This window comes from Schistocerca nitens, chromosome 3, assembly GCF_023898315.1.
Source record: "Schistocerca nitens isolate TAMUIC-IGC-003100 chromosome 3, iqSchNite1.1, whole genome shotgun sequence".
Taxonomy (NCBI): domain Eukaryota; kingdom Metazoa; phylum Arthropoda; class Insecta; order Orthoptera; family Acrididae; genus Schistocerca; species Schistocerca nitens.
The window spans coordinates 283,849,927-283,874,323 of NC_064616.1; the positions used below are offsets into that span (position 1 = coordinate 283,849,927).

The following is a 24,397-nucleotide window of genomic DNA, read 5'->3' on the forward strand; positions in this document are numbered from 1 at the left end:
AGCGGCCGCGGGCACGCGGCGCGTTTGATGCACGGCTCACATTGTTGGGTAGCAGGCCGCTCACGCCTTTACCTCTGCGGAACACCGGCAAGTGGCGCGGGCCGCTCGAAAACATGACCTGCGCCGCATGCGGCTCGCGGGCAACAGTTTGACGACTCTGCCCTACAAGCTAACACAAAACTCTATCTACTGCACCGACTAATACGTGCCAACAGAGATAGTTACCATACATGTGTTACCAGATTGCCACTCTTTAACGACCTTTTTTTGCCGGATGTACTCGCCGGACGAAATATTGTGAGAGACTAAAGGGACCGCTTACACCACGCTTGTCCGCCCTATTCTGGAGTATTGCTGTGCGGTGTAGGTTCCGCATCAGGTAGGACTGACGGATAACATCGAAAAAGTATAAAGAAGGGCGGCTCGTTTTGTATTAATGCTAAACAGGGGAGATAGAGCCACAGACATGATACGTATATTGGAGAGGCAATCATTAAAACAAAGGCGTTTTCCGTTGTGACGGTGATCTCATGAAGTTTCAATCAACGGTTTCCTCCTCCGATTGCGAAAACATTCTGTTGTCACCCACCTTCATAGGGAGAAATGATCATCACGATAAAAGGAGAGAAATCAGGACTCGCACAGAAAAATTTAAGAGCTCCTTTTTCCAGTGCGCCGTTCGAGAATGGAACGGTAGAGAGACAGCTTGAAGGTGGTTCATTGGACCCTCTGCTAGGCACTTCATTGTGAAAAACAGAGTAATCACGTAGATGTAGATGTTTACTTGACTTTTTGAGCCGGCCGCGGTGGTCTAGCGGTTCTAGGCGCTCTGTCCGGAACCGCGCGACTGCTACGGTAGCAGTTTCGAATCCTGCCTCGGGCATGGATGTGTGTGATGTCCTTAGGTTAGTTAGGTTTAGGTAGTTCTAAGTTCTAGGGGACTGATGACCACAGATGGTAAGTCCCATAGTGCTCAGAGCCATTTGAACCATTTTTTTTTTTTTTACTTTTTGTTTCGAATGATCATTCGTGTTATATTCCTGAAGATTGACCTTTCCTCCAATTATTATTATATATTGCTCAAGTCTCACACAGGCTGCAAAACTGACCCAGTAAGGATGTCTGGTTAGATGTAAAAGAGCGCCAGAAGGCACCTTGTCAGGTGAAATAAAGGCACCCCTCTCTTCTTCTTCTCCTTCTCCCTTGATGGATTGGATTACTTCACCTGTTCTGGTCTTTCTCTCCTTCTTCTTCTTCTTCCCCTTCATAGATTAGGTGATTTGAGCAGCCTTCATAATATTTACCTACAATTACCCTCTCAAGACAAGAAAAGAAATACAGTTAGAAATATAACTAGTAAATAGCAACAGGAATCAGGGGAACGTCTCATTAATGAAATTGAAAATGACACTCGTGGACGACAGAAAATAGCACACAAAATAATGTGACACATGAACTAAGGTCCCGGCGGAGGTTCGAGTCCTCCCTCGGGCATGGGTGTGTGTGTTTGTCCTTAGGATAATTTAGGTTAAGTAGTGTGTAAGCTAAGGGACTGATGACCTTAGCAGTTAAGTCCCATAAGACTTCACATACACGCCCACACACATGAACCAAAATGAGAAACATGCAGCCAAAATATATAACTTTAGAACGATGGGAACATCATTATAAAAACCTCTGGGTTGGCAATTCAGCCGCAAAGGAATACTGTGAGAATAAACGCATAATTAACCCATTCAGGCCCGAATTTTTTCTGAAGGACGGAAAATTTTTCTTTACGTGATAATTCTCTTAGGTGATTGTTTACTGATTTTATATTCAAGATTTATACAAAAATATGTACCCATTTTCAAAACATACTTCGTGCACTTGGCTTCATTTTATGGACTAAAACAGCTAAGTACGAAATATTCTCTATTGTAATAAAAAGTAAAATGATCTTTCAATAATTACCATGCAAAATAACAATAACAATATTCCATTGTGCACTGGAATACAGTGAACCAACCACATCCGTGTATTCTGTTGGTCACGAGCTGCTTCGCACTGCTACATTGACTTACTAATATTTTCATAGTGATTCCCAACGGTTGGCAGCATATCCGCATGATGAAAAGCTTGAACATTCACAAATTTGTACCTCTGGTTTCCATAGGGAAAAAATACTTCTGTTACAGAGAAGACACAGTAAAAGGTAATGTACACAGTTATAGCCAGAGGGTCTGAAAGGGTTAACTAAAAAATGTATTCACGAATCGCCTGAATTTAGCTTTATTCTGGTTTTTGTAACGCAAGTTTGTTTTTTAGCTATTCGCCGGTAAGAAGGTCTTTAAAATAGTATGGCAGAATTGGTACTATTATTTCAGGTTGCGTAATATTTATAGAAGAGAGCTCTGGTTTCGGCTTGAAGTTGGCAGAGTTAACACGAGCGCTAGGAATATTCAGCGGTAGGGAAAGGGTATACGCGATCGAGAAGGCAGGCTGGTGAGCGCTGGAGGTCACGGACCCGGTTGCCACATTATGCGCCACCTCTCGGGGGCACCTGCTCCTCTCGCTCGGAATGCGCTTTTTAATGACAATGTCAGCAGGGATGCAACAGCGAACCACTTTTTCCTCGGCCCACTTAATTGCCGGATGCGCAGGTTACGCAACAAGCATCTACGAGCGAACAAAAACTAGCGACCCGCATAGCTTCCAGAGTAAATCGCGTGCCAGCCGATCGAGATGTGTCCAGCTTGAAAAGTATAAAGAAGGCCGAAAACGTGCGCGGAATGCACGCGCAGGCAGGTGGGCAGCTCACCGGCCGCCGGGCGCCCCCCTCTGACCCCACCCCGCCCCTTAACCCCCGCCATCGCTCCTCATCCCCACCCCACCGCTCCCACCCGTGGCACGGCTCATTCATCGGCGCTTCATTCAGTGCCCGAGCGGCGAGCCGGCAGCATGGACACGAACGTGGATACACGCATGCGCACATGCTTGGCCCGTCTTCTCGTCCTGCTCTGCACGCTGCACTCCGGTAAGCACTCGAATTTCCCTTTGCGCAAATCGTGTGGAGAGCCGCACGCCATTCTGACCCCATTATTATTTCGATTCTTTTCTGTTAAAAAAAAAAAAAGCGTTATTGTAGCAGCAGTTTCTAATATGAAACTAGATGTAAAGATTTGTTCGTTGGATACTATCGTGTCAGTTAAGACGCTTTACCGAGATAAACGAATGTTTTTAAATAATTTTAATTCTGTTGCTAAGGATACAGCGTAAAATTTGGTGATGGTAGAGAATTAACGTTACTCACAATTTAAATTTGCAAGCCCACGAATATTCGAAATGAGGAAATCAACATACCAATAGTGGAAGTGATTTTCGTAATCAGCTGAGGGACCAGTATAATACAAAAAGTGCCAGCAATTGTAATGTTTATTGGACATGTCAACACGCGTCTTCGTACGTCAGCATGCTTTTCACTCCTACAAATGCTGTACATGCTTGTTTTCGAAATAAGTTTATAACAAACTACGCTTACGATAACTGTAATGTAACTAAATACATCTTAGCTTTCTGTCAACGTGTGATATGGAATTCAGTTGTGCTTACTGCCGAGTGCTCAAAACACGTGGACGGATTACGAATTTTAGACCGTCACGTGTTACATGACTCCTGAAACAAAGATATGGGGAGACTGGCAAGTTGATTAATTAACGCAACTGCGCCGAGAGGTAACGCTTCGTAGTTGAAGCATGTGTTGGAAGAAAACCGCTACTTGCACAATGCCCGAGCTATCACATAGCGCTAAAATGAAAAAAAAAAAAAATGCGGTAAAACACTGAGTCGGAGTAATGTTGTGTCCTAGACTTTGAAGCTACGTTAACCCGTTTGCAGTGTTCATACTCTCAGCATACTCGAGTGACGCACACAATTCTGACCGGTCTCTTAAAGCTCTAAAAAGGACGAAAGTTGCAGAATATCTGATAATTGTGGTCACTTTTTTGAGTAACGTATTATAAAGGAAGTAGTATAAAGAAAATGATTCTGTGCAGTATGGAGAATCTCTAATAAGCCGCATTTAGCGTGTAGACTGCACTTGAGACAGGTTTCGCGAGCATCCGGCTGGCATTCCAACAGCGGAAATGCTCATTGCCGTACCTGCCATTTGCCTGCACACGGTCTTCTGAGAATTATGTAAGGCCGGGGATTTCTCTACGACGTTGTAGTCGAGCATTAGTTTCTCTCCTTTCCCAGAGGTGCTTTTGCTGCGTTCGCTGAATCACACTTCGTGGCTGAGAATACTGATCAGGCCCGAAATTCTGACGCTTACTTCCAGCTGTCGAACCCGAGGCCTCTGATAAACGGCTGAGAGTGAAAAACTTTGTAGAAGGGGCGTATTTTCCATTGTACCCGTTTCTATGGCGACACTGACAGATGAATAGTGGCTTGGGACGGCAGCGATGGCCGTTCTTTTTGTTGGTTTGCACCTGGCAGCTGTGAGCAATAACAGGTACAATCCTGAGGGAGTTCGCGCAGGTTTTTGTGGAAGTGGCGAGCTGCAGTCTCTTAGCGGCCGCTTAGCTGCACGCCCTAGTAAAACACTATAGTTTTTTATTTACGAAAGACCGACGAGCTCGTTTCTTGTATGACAGTGCCGTCCCGCTAGAGTTATTGATGTCTGATGTTTGACTACATAATGGACATCGGCATCTTTTACTTCAGAAGGGGGCGTCACCTGGTTTTCTTTCTTTTTCTTTAGGATTTGTATTAAATCTTTATCTGGCCGCATTCGGTACGCGGTGCGTTTGGCACCTTGCCTAAACAGCGTTCTTTGCAGCACAGCCACTTGATCTGAATGACGTTTGTAAAAAGAGGTTTATAATTCTATATTTTCTAACTGCTGCGACAATTAGCTCCCCAGTCAGAATGTGGTAAGTTTGGTTTCTGGAATTAGATTAAGCTCTACATGGTAGCAGATGTTTTAAATTTTTTGTATCGTGAGGTGCGAGTTACCATTAACAAAAATTCGTGTAAGACGGAAAAATAATTCTTTCTCTAATTTGTATCTAAATGGTTCAAATGGCTCTGAGCACTATGGGACTCAACTGCTGAGGTCATTAGTCCCCTAGAACTTAGAACTAGTTAAACCTAACTAACCTAAGGACATCACAAACATCCATGCCCGAGGCAGGATTCGAACCTGCGACCGTAGCGGTCTTGCGGTTCCAGACTGTAGCGCCTTTAACCGCACGGCCACTTCGGCCGGCAATTTGTATCTCATCAAACGGGCTGTTTATACTGATAAGCACCTCAGACGACGCGTGTGTATTACTGCGATAGAGCGTCTTGCAACTTGTTGCTGGCGTATTTTCTATGTAGGATGTTTGCAAGCCGTCTATGCAACGACTCAGTTTTTTGTATTTGCTATGATGGAGCTTCAATAATAGTATGAATTGCATTTTTCATGCGAATCTTCCACCAGAGATGCAACCAAAAGCGAAAATCGTCTCTCCGCATTTAGTAAAAATTCTTAGCGGACACTCTATAGTAGACATAAGCAGTAATCTCTCCATTCTTAGTGGAAAAGGGAGCTAAATAAAGTTTTGAACGAACAAACCGAAATTCGGAACAAAATATGCTGTGAACTTCGGCAAAGTTCTTCTCAGTTCATAACAAGACAGAACCATAGTTTACCTTCAATGAAAATCCGCTTTCAAGAAAGGTAATCGAACGTAATCACAGATTATCTTGCATAAAAATCTATACTGGCAATTCTGCAGCTACATCACAAATGGGGCAAAGGAAAATTCCATTTTTTTTAGATATGAGCCTGTAATTGTAAAGCGCCTATATAACTACGGAACAAATATGAAAAAAAATTGCAGGTCTGGTAGAACACATACGAAAATAAATTTCATAACTAAAATGTTTACCATATGCGTTTCGTTTTAGCCTATTCATTTAAAACCTTTACAGTGAATCGGAATCACATATTTACATTTTTAGTTTTATATATATATAATTGTGAAGGTTTTATTACAGATCACTGATGTTTTAAGTGAACAGAACGACACGTGTCGAGTAAAATAAACCTTTTTAGTAGTTGCACAGACGGATTTAGAACATCCGAAGTAACTATACAGCAACTACGGCCACTCACAAGTGCTAGTAAAAGGCAGCGTTTGTAAGTATGGAGTTGAGACGAGGGCAGCGGCGAGCGTCTATTTGCGGCTTGTTGTGTCTGGCTGCCTGCAGGCGTCTCACCCAAATACTTGGCGTTCCCACTGCAGTCTGCCGGAGAATACAAAACACTACTCTGCATCTTCTATTCCAGTCTAAACGACAGTATTTTAGCTCTGGCTGTACCGTGGCTCTAATGAATATTACTTGAAAATACAAATTGGTATAGCCGTTCATTTATTGTACCGTGTGATCAAAAAGTCAGTGTACATTTGAAAACTTAATAAACCACGGAATAATGTAGATAGAGGGGTAAAAATTGACACATGCTTGGAATGACATGGGGTTTTATTAGAACCACCCCATATTGCTAAACGCGTGAAAGATCTCTTGCGCGCGTCGTTTGGTGGTGATCGTGTGCTCAGCCGCCACTTTCGTCATGCTTGGCCTCCCAGGTCCCCAGACCTCAGTCCGTGCGATTATTGGCTTTGGGGTTACCTGAAGTCGCAAGTGTATCGTGATCGACAGACATCTCTGGGGATGCTGAAAGACAACATCCGACGCCAGTGCCTCGCCATACCTCCGGACGTGCTTTACAGTGCTGTTCACAACAGTATTCCTCGACTACAGCTATTGTTGAGGAATGATGGACATATTGAGCATTTCCTGTAAAAAAACATCATCTTTGCTTTCTCTTCCTTTGTTATGCTAATTATTGCTATTCTGATCAGATGAAGCGCCATCTGTCGGACTTTTTAGAACTTCTGTATTTGTTTGGTTCTAATAAAACCCATGTCATTCCAAGCATGTGTGTCAATTTGTACCTCTCTATCTACATTATTTCGTGATTTATTCAGTTTTCAAATTTATACTGACTTTTTGATCACCCGGTATTACTTTCCAGAGGCGTTCCAGAGGATTAGGCCTATACATCAGGAGAGTTCGTCAATTCATATGGCATGGACGTATTGTATGGCACGGTCTGTGTGTTCACTGGCTCATTCTCCATTTACATCACATACTATACACTGGATTACATATGTTGTCTCTTTGTTTTTGGAGCGTCTTCCGCAGTCGCCGTTTTACAGGTAATATGGGTGTTATTCCATCTTTTGTGACTTTATAAAAAGTCTTGCTTGAACCAGAAGACTTTCGCTTAATTTAAAGTATCGTCTGTGGTCAGATCTTTAGGGTTGTACGTTATTTTCAGTCATTCAACTTTCGGCACGCTGCAGTGCATAGTGTCAGTGCAGTGCTGTGTGCTAAGAATCTACTCCCTGTGCATAACACGCATGGAAATAATGTAGAACCCAGAAAACCTGTCCACTGAAGATATTTTAAATAAAACGAAACACGTCTTGTCCAAGTAGGACTTCACACAATCGCAAGAGACGGAATAACTCCCGTATTGCACTGAACTATTTGTCACACTTAAATCACATGGACTGTAGTTAGCTGTATAGAATGCGATGTAAAAGACTGGGAAAGGTGCCTGTGACCACTGAAACAGTGCCACAGTATACCCAAAAGTCGTACATGCAATACATTCATGCTTTGACATAACAGTATGTCCACAGGATAATGCTCCGATACACGTAGTGGAAATATAGGGTGAGCAGTCTTTCACTGATTCGAAACATTTATTCCTAGGGAACTAAGCTACATACAGTTATGGGCTTTCTTGCAAATGGTAGCTTAACTCTATTTTTTGATGGATACACTTCAATATGTGCCAGTAAGAACGTCTAGACGATACTAAATTTATCTACACGTCTTTGCAGCATGTCTTCCGCAACCGCCTTGACAATAATTCATATTCGTACCGTAAGAACTGGCACATCAGGAACTTCTGAACTGAATGCTGTATCCTAAACGTAATCCCACAGAAAAAAATCAGTTCTCTTGAATCTTGCGGCGATGATGCTGGACCGTCTTTGCCGATCAGTCTGTGTAGAAAGTTTTCGTCCAAGAACTGGTGAACAAACAACCTCTAGTGAGGCGATGCACCACCTTGCTGAAACCCTGCCCATGGTTCATATTCGTGTAACTGATTGGTTCAAATGGCTCTGAGCACTATGGGACTCAACTGCTGAGGTCATTAGTCCCCTAGAACTTAGAACTAGTTAAACCTAACTAACCTAAGGACATCACAAACATCCATGCCCGAGGCAGGATTCGAAACTGCGACCGTAGCGGTCTTGCGGTTCCAGACTGCAGCGCCTTTAACCGCACGGCCACTTCGGCCGGCCGTGTAACTGAGCGCACACAGATATGGGTACATAAAAATGACGAGTTAAACTACCATTTGCAGCAACCCGCATAGCTCTATCGAACATCGTTAAATAACTACAAATTTTTGTAAGCAGGGAAAATTTTGAGGTTCATGCTGTGTAATATAATAAATGTAACTGGTCACAGCAATTTGTATTTTGTTGATTTATATTTAAGTTAAAAGTATTATATTTACTCAATTATTTTCTGGTAGAGATGTGAATCACAATGTCATTTGATTCATCGGGAGATGTTAGCTTCACCACACCCAGTGAACATGGGCAGCCCACAAATTGAAATTGCGGTAAGCGTTGCAATTCTTCTCACATCTAAGAAAGGAATTCTCAAGCCGATGGTTATAGTTACTGAGAGCCTGCCTTTTACGTGGGTAACCGATCTGCCACTTGCATTCCGTACCAGCAAGAGCATAAACCCATGTTAGATATACAGACTTACTAGGTTTTGTACTCAATAGATATCATATACACTGAAGAGTCAAAACATTATAACTATCTGCTTAATAGCGTGTTGGTCCACCCTTGGACCAGCGATGGCACGATTCTAAAAGTCCTTGGCAGGTTTCTGGCAGTGTGACATCAGACGTCTACGCAAAGGTCATGCAATTTCCGTAAATTACTTACCGGCGATGCGTGGCCGCAGAGCTGATGCCTGGTAGCGTCCCAGATGTGTTCCATCGGATTCGGACGAGGCGAATTTCGTTGCCAAGGCACACATGTGAGTTCACCATCATGCTCTTCAAACCAGTGCAGAACGATCTGGCTTTGTGGCGTGGCCAGTGATCGTGCTGGAAAATGCCATCACATTTGGGGAAAACATCAAGCATGAAGGGATGCAGATGATCCACAATAACATTCATGTAGGACAGAATGAGATTTTCACTCTGCAGCGGAGTGTACGCTGATATGAAACTTCCTGACAGATTAAAACTGTGTGCCGGACAGAGACTCTAACTCTGGACCTCTACCATCTGAGCACTTGCCTGCGAAAGGCATAGGTCCGGAGTTAGTCTCGGTCCGGCACACAGTTTTAATCTGCCAGGAAGTTTCAACATTCGTGTAGTTCACAGCTGCCATAGTGCCTTAGATTACTACCACAGATCCCTTGGAAGCCCGGGTGAAACTATCCCTGTATCAGAACACTGTCCCTGCCAACCTGCGGGAATGGTGCGGTGCGTGTTTCCAACAGCTGTTCACCTGGATTATGCCATCTCCAGATACGACCCTCAACATGGTGTAACAAGATGAATGTCATCCTACAAGGCAATAAGTTTTCACTGTCCAGTCTCGATGATCCCGTGCCCACTGCAATCCTAACTGACACTGTCGCAGAGTCGGTATGGAAACATAAATGGATCATTTGCTGTGGAACCCGATGTCCGAAAATATACAGTGATAGCCCATAGACAGCATTGTAAACAGATCGGCCCCAGACCGCTGGCTATCCTACTTCAGAGCAGGCAAGCCTCCAACCTCCACCACATTCTGTGATGAGGCGTGGGCGTCTACCCGTTGTTTCATGGTCCTTAAGGGGGGGGGGGGGGGGGGGTAGGACGTCAAACGGGCCGATTTGGAGCAGGAGAGGCACCACAGGACATTTTAATTTCCACTGTCTATACTTTTACAAATAAATTCATAAAACTTTGTCAGCATGACCAGGAAGGATTCAGAATTCACACTCATAGCAGTGGAAGTTCGAAAACATAACTAAATGATTTTTTTTTACATGTGAAATTTAATCATTTTTTCACTTACTAATGGCAGCATTTGTTGCTATAGGTACTTTTCTTCATAAGTAAGAGAGATTCTTCGATGAATTTTGCACAGCATACAAACCATACTTAAAGGTGTATGAAACTCACTGTGGTAAAAATTGAGGTAATTAACTACAAAATTTGTGTTTTTTCTAAACATGAAGTTTAAAATACAACAGATCATTCGTTTTTTCATAAATCAAATTCTAGAGTTTCATACACCTGTATGGTTTCTATGCTATGCAAAATTCATCGAAGAATCTCTGTAACTTAAGAAAAGTGTACCTATAGCAACAAATGCATCATTAGTAAGTGAAAAATGATGAAATTTCACACGTAAAAAAATTTTGTTATGTTTTCGAAATTCCACTGCAATGAGTGTGAATCCTGAATACTTCCTGGTCATGCTGACAAAGTTTTATGAATTTATTTGTAAAAGTATAGACACTGGAAATTAATGTCCCATGATGCCTCTCCTGCTCCAAGTCGGCCCGTTTGACGTCCTAACCCCCCTTAAACGATTTGGTATATATGCTCACGAAGCAGCACACGAACAGCCGGCCATCTTCGCGGTTTCCGAGATGCTAGTTTCCGAGCACCGACCATAACGTCATACCTTTCATTCATTTCTCTTAAGTCAGTGAATTTCCCCACTTCCTGACCGTATCGTCGCTGTGATGATTCTCCATTGGTCTCTGATCTGGTTATATATAAAGGGCGATCAAAAAGTTTGTTAGAGGGCGTTGCTGCAGCGTATATGCAACTTAGCGCGACTCCGCTGCGGGTATATAAGCACCGACATGCAGGCAGGGGGTTGGTGTGACATTCGTGTATTTCTGAGGTAAATGCAGAAAAGTGTAATATGGCGACGTCGTTACCAAATGTGTCCAAACAGGGCCATTTTGCTATTCTTTTGGTGGATGTCGAAGGACAAAAACAGACGTCCATCGGAGAATGAAAAATGTGTGTGGGACAGCATGTCCGTCGAAAATCACCGTTGTGGAATGGTGAGCCAAGTTCGGTGCTGGTCGCTATTAGACAGAAGACGCTGACCGATCTGGGAGACCAGCCGCATCCTCCCCTAAAACAGGTCTTGAACGGTCGGCGATTCCTGTTGGACGAGAATATGCAGCAGGCATTTATGGACACGCAACAGGACATGGTGCTCTACCAAAGGGATATCTCCCAGCTGGTGCGTCGGTTGAGTGATTTCCTCAATGCTCAGGGCGATTTTGCCTGATTGGCATGCAGATTCTGGACTGTACTGCCTTCGAATGAAAACTTTTTGGTCGTCCCTTATACTTGGCTTACAACGTCACGTGCACGCGAAGCCACCAGGAGGCAATCTCGAGGTGGGAAGTGGTGATAATATTTTGGCTCATTTTGTGGAGTAAATATTGGTTTACGTAGTCCTTGCTGGGGCACTAACGTCTCCATAATCTGTGTGAATCAATAAGATCGAAAAATGTTGAAATATCCCAGTCGTGAAGAAAATGCCTAGCTGGTATCAGTGAAATCTCGATTGCACAGATGTTAGTCACCGTTAGTGAAGCTATTTTATTCGAATACTTGAGGCTATGCCTCTAGTTCGAACCCCTGAAACAGAATAAAAATTATTTAAAGTGGAAAAGGTGTCTGTTTCCCATCCGTCAGTCATTTCTGTAAAACTCTGAATTTGTGTATGATCCATTTTTGAAAATTACAAATCCAAACTTATTTTAGAAACAATTCCTCCTAATAAACGATTATTATTGGTAGATTTACAAGAGACCTAAATGAGATTTGGCAAAAAACTAAGCATTTGCTTGAAACAGTATAATTATGCTAACATGCCCAGTAATTACAGCGTCATATTTCCTAAAATAAAAGTTGCTGTGCTATGCGTTCTTCAGTTGTTAGTCATGGAAATGCAGATGCGGAGGTTCAGTGAGATGATTAACTCACAGTGGAATAGACAAGCTTTTGGCAAAGAGCTGGATAATTTTCTCGCTATGGCTTCCGAGATTGCTCTAATGCAGCGGGTTACACCGTAAATGTTGCTCTCATAAAGTCTGCATCCTGGTCCATTCCGCTGTGTTTTAACCCCTTGCCGTACTTTGAATCCGACTCGTGGAAACAAATGCGGACCAAACGCAAACATCACGAATCTCACTCATGGGGAAGAAAGTCGGACCAATTTTTTTTTCTTTTGCGAGTCGGATAAGGCTCTGTTTAAATTGTACATTACCAAAAATAAATACGCGGTCAGAGAAGGGATACATACGTTGATTACCGAATATATATAGCAAAGATAACATTGAATAATGTCCATTTGCCGGACTTCAAAAAGTGTGGAAAACCATAAATAGGTAAAACCTCTTCGACTCTGGGCGCAGTATTGAGCCGATTTCCCAAAACATACAGATCTGACTCCTAAAGTGCAAAGTTTGCATATGACACAAGTGCGAAGCGGCGTGGGATATGCGGGGTGTAATGTAGCACTACAGCTATTACAATGCTTTCGAAATTAACACGCGATGCAGGACTAAAAATTTTTTTAGAGTATTTTACTCCTAGATATTCGCTCAAGAAGAGCGTTTCTTCATGTAATTACTTTTGTCTGACAGTATCTAAGTTTAGGCATCGTGTTATTACATTCCTTCTGAAGAAGTCAGATGAAGGCCACAAAGTTTATATTAAAGTATTGTTTATGTGCAAAAAATTGTTTTGCAGTACTGTTTGAAATGTTATTACGAAAATATACATAAATAACAAGAATTAGTGTTAACGTTTACAAGATCAGTACCACGTGTAGCTACATTAACAGGTATCCCCATGTCAAGTTGTATTGAGATCGTCACGCATCCTGTTGGCGCTTTTCGCATGCATAGTTTCCAGTCGCTTGGGCACTAAACTGTACGGCAAGGAGTTAATCACCTCAGTTTGCGATTTGGTAACTAATAAGAGGTCACTTGCAGCTTATGTGTCGGGAAGTGTGACTAGGAAAGTGTTGCATATCTTAACATCTATTCTTAAAAGCAAACTAACTTTTGCCAAGTAAAGCTTCGTCTGACTCTTGCTATTCCCTTGTCATAATTGTCTGTTAAACGGTATTATTTCTTGGGCGGATTACGCTTACGTAATCTGAAGGTTTGTTCTGCTTCAAACATAGGTATATAAGATACCGATTTTATTGGTTGTTGAGCCCCGTTCCTGTAGTTCGTAGCCCGCATCTCGTGGTCGTGCGGTAGCGTTCTCGCTTCCCACGCCCGGGTTCCCGGGTTCGATTCCCGGCGGGGTCAGGGATTTTCTCTGCCTCGTGATGGCTGGGTGTTGTGTGCTGTCCTTAGGTTAGTTAGGTTTAAGTAGTTCTAAGTTCTAGGGGACTGATGACCATAGATGTTAAGTCCCATAGTGCTCAGAGCCATTTTTTGTAGTTCATATTTTAATAAATACAGCAACCAGCCAATTATTGTATTTTTGTAATTACACGTTTCTAGCTGGCGCTCATCTTCATTTGGCGAAATACGTATTTCAGTTAATACAACGATTAAAACATTGACTGGAATTGGGATGCTTCAGATGGCCTGTGCAAGGTAATTTTGTTTAGGTACCATATCGCGCGAGCTGTATATTTACGTTATATTACGAATACTATGGAGAATGTATATGTATTTTCAGGGTTAATACGCATATTTGATCGGATTTTTAAACTGAAGAGACGGAAATAATTTTCTAGTAATGACACCCTTACGAATATTGTGAAGATGGAACACATGAAAATCCAATGATTGGTCATACCATCTTTGTTAATTTTCCATAAAATGTTATGAAACACACACACACACACACACACACACACACACACACACACACACACACACACACACACACACTGGTGTAATAGTTGGCAATATGCTTTCTACGGTGTAACAGCTGAACTGTGTTTATAAACTCAGTTGTCTGCATTTGTCAGGGTAGCGTAGAGACACAAAGGTGACAGATTTAAAATTTTTAACTTGATCGAGTTTAGAAGGAAAAAATCTTCACACGGAACGGAAGAATAGGGTGGTGCAGGACCAAAGTTTACATTATCATTTTTTCCAGACTTCGATGCGTGTGTCATAAGAGTTTGTAAACGATTTCTAGTCTATTCTTGAAGGCGGCATTGTGAGACAGGAAAAAAGAACTACTCACACCGATCACGAATGTTATGCGTAGAAATGTGTAAGAGCATAGATAGACTGGGGTTTTCCCCCCATTGCCTACCAGCTTTCTTCTAGCATGCATTTCTTTCTCAAAATTATATACAAAAGATTCACGGAAACCTGAATTACTACTTACGTTTGTAATAAATACTTAGAGCTCTTTAATGTGACTATTTATATTTTTCTAGGTACAAGTTTAATTTCTTGAAGCAATTTCATACCATATGTTGATACGAATAAGCCATCTGGGGGGTGGGGGGGGGGGGAGAGAGATTGCAAAATCTTTTACACTTACATCCTCAGCAATAACTGCAACACAGTAAAACAGGCTAGCATCCCAACTGTAACTAGTAGTATTTTGAAACTTCCTGGCAGATTAAAACTGTGTGCCCGACCGAGACTCGAACTCGGGACCTTTGCCTTTCGCGGGCAAGTTTGGAAGGTGGGAGACGAGATACTGGCAGAAGTAAAGCTGTGAGTACCGGGCGTGAGTCGTGCTTCGGTAGCTCAGTTGGTAGAGCACTTGCCCGCGAAACTGGCTATAGTAAGAAAAACATTGCTGAAAGGAGAATTCAGCATCGAATATAGATTTAGACGTGACGAAGTCTTTTCGAAAGATATTTGTCTGCAGTGTAGCTTTGTACTAAGTGAAACGTGGACTACAAGCAATTCAGACAAGAGAATAGTGGTTTTTGAAATGTGATGCTACAGAAGACTGCTGAAGATAGGATGGGCAGATCGAGTAACTGTTAGCGACGTACTGAATGAATTTGGGAAAAAAGAAACGTGTGGCGCAGCTTGACTACAAAAGGATCAGTTGACAGTACACATCATGAGGCATCAAGAAATCGTCAGTTTGGTGATTGAGGAAAGTGAACGGGGAAGGGGGGGGGGGGAGATACCAAGGATTTTGCAGTAAACGGGTTCAAATGAAAGAAGGCTGCAAAAGGTACGCAGAGATGAGGCTTTCACAGGATAGAATAGCGTGGAGAGCTGCATCAAAACAATCTCTGGATTAAAGGACGACCACGACGACGCCACACGTCAGAATTATTTGGAAGTCCGACTGAAAATACAACCTACTTTTCAGTGTCTTTTCAGCTGGCGTCCCTTGTAGATCTCCGTAGCAACCAAAAAGCATTCCCAATATTTTCGTCACCTGCGCTGCGACATTAAATAATACATAAAATGTTATTCAATACCTAACCATAGCCAGAACTGTGTATTTCAATAATTTGCGTAAATTAAAATAAAGCCACAAAAATACAGGAATTCCACCGGAATGGAAATGTACATAGATTCACCCGCTTCACAAAAAGGGCGACAAGGCAGGCTCTAATAACTAGATGCATCTCGTTATTACTGGCCGCCTACAAATTTCTGTTAAAGGCATTACTCAACCACAAGCTGATACAGAGATAGGTGAATACCAAACAGGCTTCAGAAAAGGAAGGTACTGTATTGAACAGATTTGGAATCTGCGAACGCTCGTAAGTCAGACAGATGAACAACACTGTAGTCACTCTCGTGGGCTTCAAGGCGGCTTACGGCTCCATAGACACTCTTTGACACACGAGAATAATATATAGACAGAAACAGGACACTCGTGAGCACACTTAGACGCAACACACCCAAAGTAAAATTTATGGTAGAAATTTCAGAACCATTCGAGCTACATACAGGGGTCAGACAAGATGGTGTTCCACCGCTTTTGTTAACCATGGTCTTGGACAAAATTATCAATGGGAAGCAAAAGTAAAAGAAATTCAGTCAGGAAGAACGTGTGCAAACAAGACGATCATAAAATGCTGGCATTTGAAGATGACCTGGCAATACTCACCAACCAACCAAGAAGCACTGGAATATTTACATGAAGTATCTGCGAAAACAGATCCACATATATCGTATTGAAAAAAAACGGAAAACATGGGAAGAAGGAACAACCACAAAGTCATGTACACAATATATGGAAAGCTTCACAGAGTGGAAAAATCCAAATACCTTCGGGAATATACACGGTGGGGAAAAATTGTCACGAAGTTTTAATCCTGGATAGCTGATGCCAGTAGGAACCAAAATTACTAATGTTGTGTAGGTCGACAACGCACCATTTTTAAACTACGGAAACTTGGCGCCACGCGCTCCGATTGGCTGTGGGATTGACCTGTTGCCGTTCGTCGGTTGGCAGGCAGCGCTATGGTTGTCGGTTCACACATACAAACGTCCCTCGCCCCGTCACTGTCCAACGTGATACGCACATGCCTTGGATACATCGCGATCTCCAGCAGGCAAAGCATTCGCGGTCATGCGTTGTCCAGAGCATCCGGCAACAGAGCAATCCGGCAGCCAATCGCAGCGCGAGGCGCAGTTTCCGTAGCTTAAAAATTGTGCGTTGTCAACCTACACAACATTAGTAGTAATGATTCCTACTGGCATCAGTTATCCAGGTTTAAAATTTCGTGACACAATTTTTCTCCATCCTGTACACTAATTGGAGAATCGAAAAAGGCAGCCAACATAGGAAGAATAGAAAAACTTCAGAAAGCGTACAAACTAACATGGACGAACTACAATAAAGGAAATATTTAAAGATACGCCAAATTCGTCCATTACAACGCAATTGTGCTACCACAAGCACTCTGCGCAACGGGAACTACCACAACCGGAGCGTCGGCAATCGGACAGAAAAATAGAACGTAAGATTCTCAGAAAAATATTTGGAGCAATACACAGAGATGTTATATGGACGAAGAGACCGATCAAAGAATTATACGAACGCACAGACAGACTGAAATGATCAGAAAACGCCAACTAACATTCTGTGGACACCGACATAAAATTAACAACACTCACAAGATTTTTGATGTAGTGTACAATAAAAAAAAGTTAGTTTCAAGAAATAGAAGACCCAAAAGAACCAGGGATCAGTATTGAAATAAGGTTTTGGGAAGAGGAAAAGAAACAAGAACAATGAATAAAAATAATTTAACATAAGTTAATCACTGGCCTGGGGGCTAAAATGTAATAATAATAATAAAGACCGCACAAAATCTAATGTTCACTTTGGTTATGAACGCAGCTTTGAAGGGCTGTTCTTTTGCAATGAATATTGTGGCAGTTGCCGCACTTTCTCGATGACACGTATCACTCTTACTAAAACTACAATGTTAGCGATATCTAAAGCTGTCAGTATCTTCCTAGAGTACGCAACACCGGTGAACAAAGAGTTTTACTATTCTTATATACGAAACTATATCTCCCCTGAATTTGTGTTTAATAGCTCGTTCAACAAATAACAAAATTCGTTCTATCAAATTACACATCTTCGATAGTTGCAGAGTGGAGGTACAAGTACGAAGGTTATTTCCTGAAATTTGTACTGTCTATTGCCAAGTGGCGCGAATTATCCTGGCTTCGGTAGATGACCAACAATTAGCACTCTGTTGTTACATTACAGTAATGGAAACTGTCAGTCGACTTGCGTCACTTTGGACCAGCGATCTGTGATACGTTTTTTGAGCAATGCTGTTAAACCTCTGAAACTGCTATTTAAAAAACAGTGGTAGGTTACACAGTGTTTCTTATTAATTCAAGAACTTTGCGTATCATGCGGATAGGGTATCAATCAGGTTATCTGAAGATATAGAGGGAGGGGGAAGAGAGACAGCATAACCATGAATCCGGCGTGGTCCTATTCTGGACTACTATAAAAGCAAAATAAGCTTCTAACACGGACCGAATGAAATTGTCAAAAAATCAAATTTTCTGCCAAAAAGCATCACTCAGAGAAGGTACGATAACGAATAAAACGGAGTAAAAGGCAGCCTCTGCGGAAAATTTTGAATTAATAAAATAAAAAAATTAATTATTCTGTATCATAGCTTCTTTGATGGATGCATTTTGACAGAAAATTTGATTTTTTAACGCGAGTTAAATTATTTTTCTTTACGAAATTTTATGCGATCGGCGTTTGAACTTATTTTACTTTTATAGTAGTCCAGGATAGGAGCGCGCCGGATTTATTGTAATGTCGTCGTCCTCCCCTTACATGTTCAGATAACCTGATGCTCTATCCGGTCGAAACTCGTCATTCTTGATTTAATAAAGAACATTGTGCAACCTACAACCGTTTTTCAAACAGTAGCAATATAAGATTGCTGTACCACAACGTCAAGATAGAATGGAATAATTTTTAATCAGGAAATGTATCGCAGGATGAAAGCTCAGCTAGAGTAATAGTGACGCAGGAAGTTCAAAGGAGGCTAACCCTTTTGGTAGATGGTCCGAGCACGGGCCAGGTACACCGCAGAGAGACAGCTGCAGGGAACTGCTTGTGAAGGAAAACAGGTGTATTACTGTAAACCAAAGAGCAACTGGTTTGGATATGACTGCTGATTCAGCGCACGATGCTGTCCATGATTTCAATACTGTCCACAAGATGGTAGCCACGTCAGTTAACTGCTGAAGTAAGAGATCGTCGCGTCGGTGCCTCTGAGGAATTTTTGCGTCGTTTAAGGGTCGAAGGTAATGGATTTCCGGAAAGAATTGTTGCGGTATATGAATTTAGGGTGCACTACCAGGGTGAACAGGAAAGTTAGAGCAAGAAATGACCAAACCATAAAAATCCGCACTCAACCATCGGCAGGAAATTTCATACACGTTTGAGGCACAAAAGGGACAATTTTGGGGTACTATGTGGAATAAACAGGGAGTTAACAGCGACCAGTAATTCATACTCAAATCTGCTACGAAATCACCTTGCTCTGTAGTTAGGAGCAACCGACGAAGACTTCTGACTGCACGTGTTTTGTTGACAATTCTCATGCCCATATCACCCGTTCAACCGTAGGAACAAATGTTCTCGAGCACACACTTACTAGACCTTGCTCCTAGTGACATCATGTTCGGTAGGCTCAGAAGTGCTGCGAGACAAGCATTTCAGAAGCGATGAAAACCGCGGAGTACAGGTATTTGCATCCACAATCAAGCGAATTCTTCTCGCTAGTTAGGCCTATCCATGCTCTTCTGAAGCGGTGGGGTGCGTCCATTACATGTCATGGGGACCACGTTAAAACATAAAACAATGGTTTCTCCGTACAACCTCATTTCCATAAGGTTTTCATTTGAATTACTCCAGTGTTTCCGAACAGAAACATAAACGATGCAACTTGCAATCGAGATAACGACGGTTCAAATCTCCGTTCGGCCATCCAGATGTAGTTTTCACCTGATTTCCCTGAATCGCTCCAGGCAACTACGGAGATGGTCCTTGTGAAAAGGGCATGGCCGATTCTTTCCCACCCTTCTGTAATCTGAGCTTGTGCCCTGTCTTCAATGAAATCACTGTTGACAGGACGTTAAACTCTAATTTGCCTTACCACCGCTGTCTTAAAACTTTCGTGGTCATAAAAACAAGAGCGTGTACTACATGTGAACTACACAATTTACTTTGTCAACAGTGAAGTGATTGTAAACGAGTCTGTGTTCTGCTGAGATAAGCGCACCGAAAAAAAATTTGTAGCCCCGAGGAGACGTGAAGCTAATGCCGTGTAAGGCCACCTCCTGCCTCGATAATGGTCTCAGTTCGGCGAGGAAAAGTGTCCCCAAGTTTCTTCAGGTATACCACACCCAAACGAAGTTTCTCGTTCGTGATTAGAACCACGGCTGCCAACCACAGCAGTGCTGTCACATATAATCACTCGTATGCTAATTTTGTCAACTAAAGATCATTCTACGCGAGCGACTTTCTGGTGAAAGAACTCCAGTTGTGGCGGGTGCGCGACACTTGTTGTTGTTGTTGTTGTTGTTGTTGTCTTCAGTCCTGAGACTGGTTTGATGCAGCTCTCCATGCTACTCTATCCTGTGCAAGCTTCTTCATCTCCCAGTACCTACTGCAACCAACATCCTTCTGAATCTGCTTCGTGTATACATCTCTTGGTCTCCCTCTACGATTTTTACCCTCCACGCTGCCCTCCAATGCTAAATTTGTGATCCCTTGATGCCTCAAAACATGTCCTACCAACCGATCCCTTCTTCTAGTCAAGTTGTGCCACAAACTTCTCTTCTCCCCAATCCTATTCAATACCTCCTCATTAGTTACGTGATCTACCCACCTTATCTTCAGCATTCTTCTGTAGCACCACATTTCGAAAGCTTCTATTCTCTTCTTGTCCAAACTAGTTATCGTCCATGTTTCACTTCCATACATGGCTACACTCCATACAAATACTTTCACTTACATCCGTGTAAATCACCCGCCAATCACGTCGCGACTAGGCGTGTCCCACGGGAAATGCGGGCCCTCCAACGAACCAGGCCCACGAGAAAGACACGCTGCGGCGCGTACGTCACGAAAGTAGTCCTGAATTCGCTCGCTCATCTCAGCAGACAAAATGCGTTTCTAAACCTCTTAACTCGCAGCTGGGCGTGTAAGTACTAACGGGAATTGCGTCTTCCACTGGAATCTGCTATTATGAAGTCGTACTGATTAACAGTACTACAGCAAAATTTAAGATCAATACTCGATATAAATGGTATAATGACTTGTTTATAGCATTTAGTCTCATCTGCTTAACAGTACTCATTACATGCTGGAAGTGGTGCCTTATGCAACTGATAATCATTTCAGCACAATCTAATTTTATTGTACGCCAGTACAGCCGTAACAAATTATAAGTAGGCCTGTGGACTTCCCATCATTATGGGACTAACAACAGTAAGATTCCATAATAGCGGATTCCAGTAGAAGATTCAGTTTTCGTTTGTACGGGCACGCCTAGTTAAGAGTTAACAGATGTAAAAACGCAGTCTGTCTACTGATTTGAGCGAGCGAGCACAGGACTACCTTCATGACGTACGCGCCGCGGCCTATCTTTCTCGTAAGCCTCGTCCAACGAACTTATGACGTCACACTAGTTGCCTAGCCCGGCATCCCAGTGGTTAAAGTGCAGGTACTCAGAGGTTCAGCGTGGGCTGTAATTATTGTACGGCAGCGGAACTTGGTAGATATTCCAAGGCATTAATATGGACCCAATTTACATTGGAAAAAAATTAGTTCCCGTTTGGGCTACCAGCTGCAGATTTGGCGCTGTGAATGCAAGAAAGACCTATCGAAATGTTTCCATATTTAATGGACGAGGAACAGGATGTGGGCAAAAAGATAAAGTGAAAAAGGCATAATGTTGAGTTTATTATTAACAAAGGCTTACACATTTGATCAACATTAACATTGGAGACGTCGAGATTCTATACAGAGCCAGATTAGCACGTGGACCTAAAATTGTAACTAACGTCTTCCAGTGTAAATAGATTCCGCATTAGCACACCTGCCAAGTTCTGCCGCCCTACGTCAATTGCAGACCACACTGGACCTCGGTGAGTAGCTGCACATTATAGCCACCCAGTGCATGGCAAGCGCTCGACTATGTCCAGGACCAGATGGGAAATCAGTATGTTATTGAAAAGGTACCGAATAAAGTCCTTAATTTTGTCATATGTTGTCGACAGCACGAGTGTGTTTAAATGCGCAACAACGAAGTATTAAAGTGATCTCAAATAGTAATTAGCTCCCCGCTGGAGACGATCGTAGCAACGCCACAGGGCCCGCGAGTGGGTTAGTGACGTCAGTTAGCAATAGATTGTGCTCAGTGTAGAACTCTAAAATCTTTAGTGTACTGTACACTGCGCATGCGCATAAACAAAGACAGTGACGTTTTATTATCGGAAGTTAACCTAATATCGCCGCGCTCACTCGTGTTATAGTAATGGATTTCATACCATTGTCTTCCTACAAAGTTTGCACAAGGACCAGGTGTCTTTGCTATGGGTATTCTCACGCGAGAGATCAAATATCCGAAAGCAAAAAGGTATTTAGGTTTCACAATATCTGAACAAAGAAACAGCCCACAGAGTGTAGATAAGTGCGTAGATGGATCAATTTTTAATGTCAATTGTTTCACCAGGAAAAGTAAGCTACAGAAAGTGTTTCTGATATTTGGCACTTAATATGAAAATGATACAAAGCAAAAAGGCGCTAAGTACTGCCTCCTAAACATTTTCATGTATTTTTCGTGAATAAAAACGGTTTTTTAATGTTTGGACGATTAGTTTCCAGCAGTGTGGAGGAATTACCATTCACCTTCGTCAAGAAGACTGACATCGACTTTAGCAAGACATGTTTCATAATTACGTAATACAAACATTCATACTTTAATACGATTCCCGAAATACATTAACACGTCGTACATGGATCTTACTCTGCACCAGTTTCAAAGTAGTCTCCTTGGAAGCAAATGCACCAAATGCAACGTTTCTATCACTTTTGAAATGTAGCACGGGAGTGTCTGTTGATGTCTAATTCCGCTTGAATCTCCTCCACTATTGCAAATCTTCGCCTGTTCAGCTTGATTTTCATATTGGTGAAAAGCAAGAAGCTATACGGAGCTAAGTCTAGATACTATGGCAGGTGGAGAGCATCTTCCAACTTTTTTCATCCAAAAATTAACAATGTAGGCCGTATGCGGTCGTGCATTATCATGGTGGAGTACCCAGTCGTTCGTATCTCAAACTTTTTGGAATCTCGCGATAGAAATCTTCAGTGACCGTCTGACCACGAGGGATGAACCCTTTATGAATAATCCCGTCAGTATAAACAAAAATAAATAAATAAATAGGGATTTAATTGCTCCCGATTTGTCGCGTTTCTTTTGGACAAGGTGAAGTACTCTTCCTTTGCGACGATTGCTACTTCGTAATGGTCATTGCCTTCAATCCAATTTCAGCCACTAGTGACAAACTTTGAAAATAAGTTCTGTTCGTTCAGGAACTTCACCGCAGTATTCACGTACAGTTCTTCTCACAGAATACGTTCTCATGTACCGTTACTTATTTCGAAACTCTTGCAGTTGTCTTGGATGATCTGTCTACGATCTTTGACTCACAGCCCTCATATTCTGAAAATTTTCTTGTGCGATACCAGTTGACGGACGACAGAAACGAACGTATCAGTCGACGTTCAACTGTTTTTTAAACAGTTGTACCAATCATTCGTTTGTATCTGGCCTAAAGCGTTGTTTCCACAAGCTTGCCTCAACATTTGCTTTATTTCTGCAGCGATTTTCCTCAGTTTTAAGCTCTATAAAGACAAAATTTTTAGCTCAGCCATCGCAAAACTGCAAACTCGCGTAAACACGACAGTGGAACTATGATCACCAACAAATAACCAAATCATTTACCTCGCAGCCACTTGCCTTACTGATGCAGAAAGGCTCTATGGGGAGGCGCGTTGCGGTATTTGTGTGCTAGTAACGATTGGCGTATAAGATTCAAAATATGGATCTGTTGTGTTCACCAAGCGACAGTGCTGATCTGTGTCCGTTCATTTCGGACGTTGAGAAACAGCATCAAACTTTCGCTCCTCCTCTACCTGCAGCCTTCTGGCCCTAACAAACGAATAGCTACTGCGTCTACGTGGGCTCGCAAATCCTGCTTTCCATAAAGCGATTTCCCCATGCCGCTTCTGACTGATCGTGTATACACTGCAATATCGATTATGGAAATATGGCCTCGGCTGCCAGATTGCTGCTTCAACAACCGATGCTCGTTCCAATAAACGCCCCACCGCATTTAGGTCACCACTGGGTTGGCAGGTTACTCTTCAAAATGTTTGTTAACGTGGACGGAGATATTGTATGAATTAAAAAAAATAACTTTTGGAATGACCAGTAAGTTCATATCCTTTAGTCAGTTCGACACACATTTTCTTTCCTCCTAGACGGAAAGGAATACATAAATTCTGATACACTTTGCGAATGTGCCAAGTCGAACTGTTTGGCAATCACTCTAAATCTTGCGTAGCTGGCTGAGGACATGCCAGCCATCTTTTGGTAGAATACTAAGGGAATGCAGTCAGCCAATAGAGGTGGCCTACGAAACACTTGTACTACCTGTCCTACAATACTGAAGTGTATGGGACTCCTATGAAATAGAACTAACGTTGGACACTGAA

At 42.4% G+C, this 24,397-nt stretch overlaps 1 protein-coding gene across 1 annotated transcript in view; it reads left to right on the forward strand.

Moving 5' to 3' along the window:
• Nucleotides 1-2,927: 2,927 nt before the first annotated feature.
• The window catches only part of LOC126248252 (uncharacterized), a 338,750-nt gene continuing 317,280 nt past the window's right edge, over nt 2,928-24,397 (forward strand). The window contains exon 1 of the mRNA XM_049949102.1: nt 2,928-3,016. Coding sequence (XP_049805059.1) covers nt 2,941-3,016 — 76 coding nt within the window. The 5' untranslated portion in view covers nt 2,928-2,940. The remainder of the gene's footprint in view (nt 3,017-24,397) is intronic.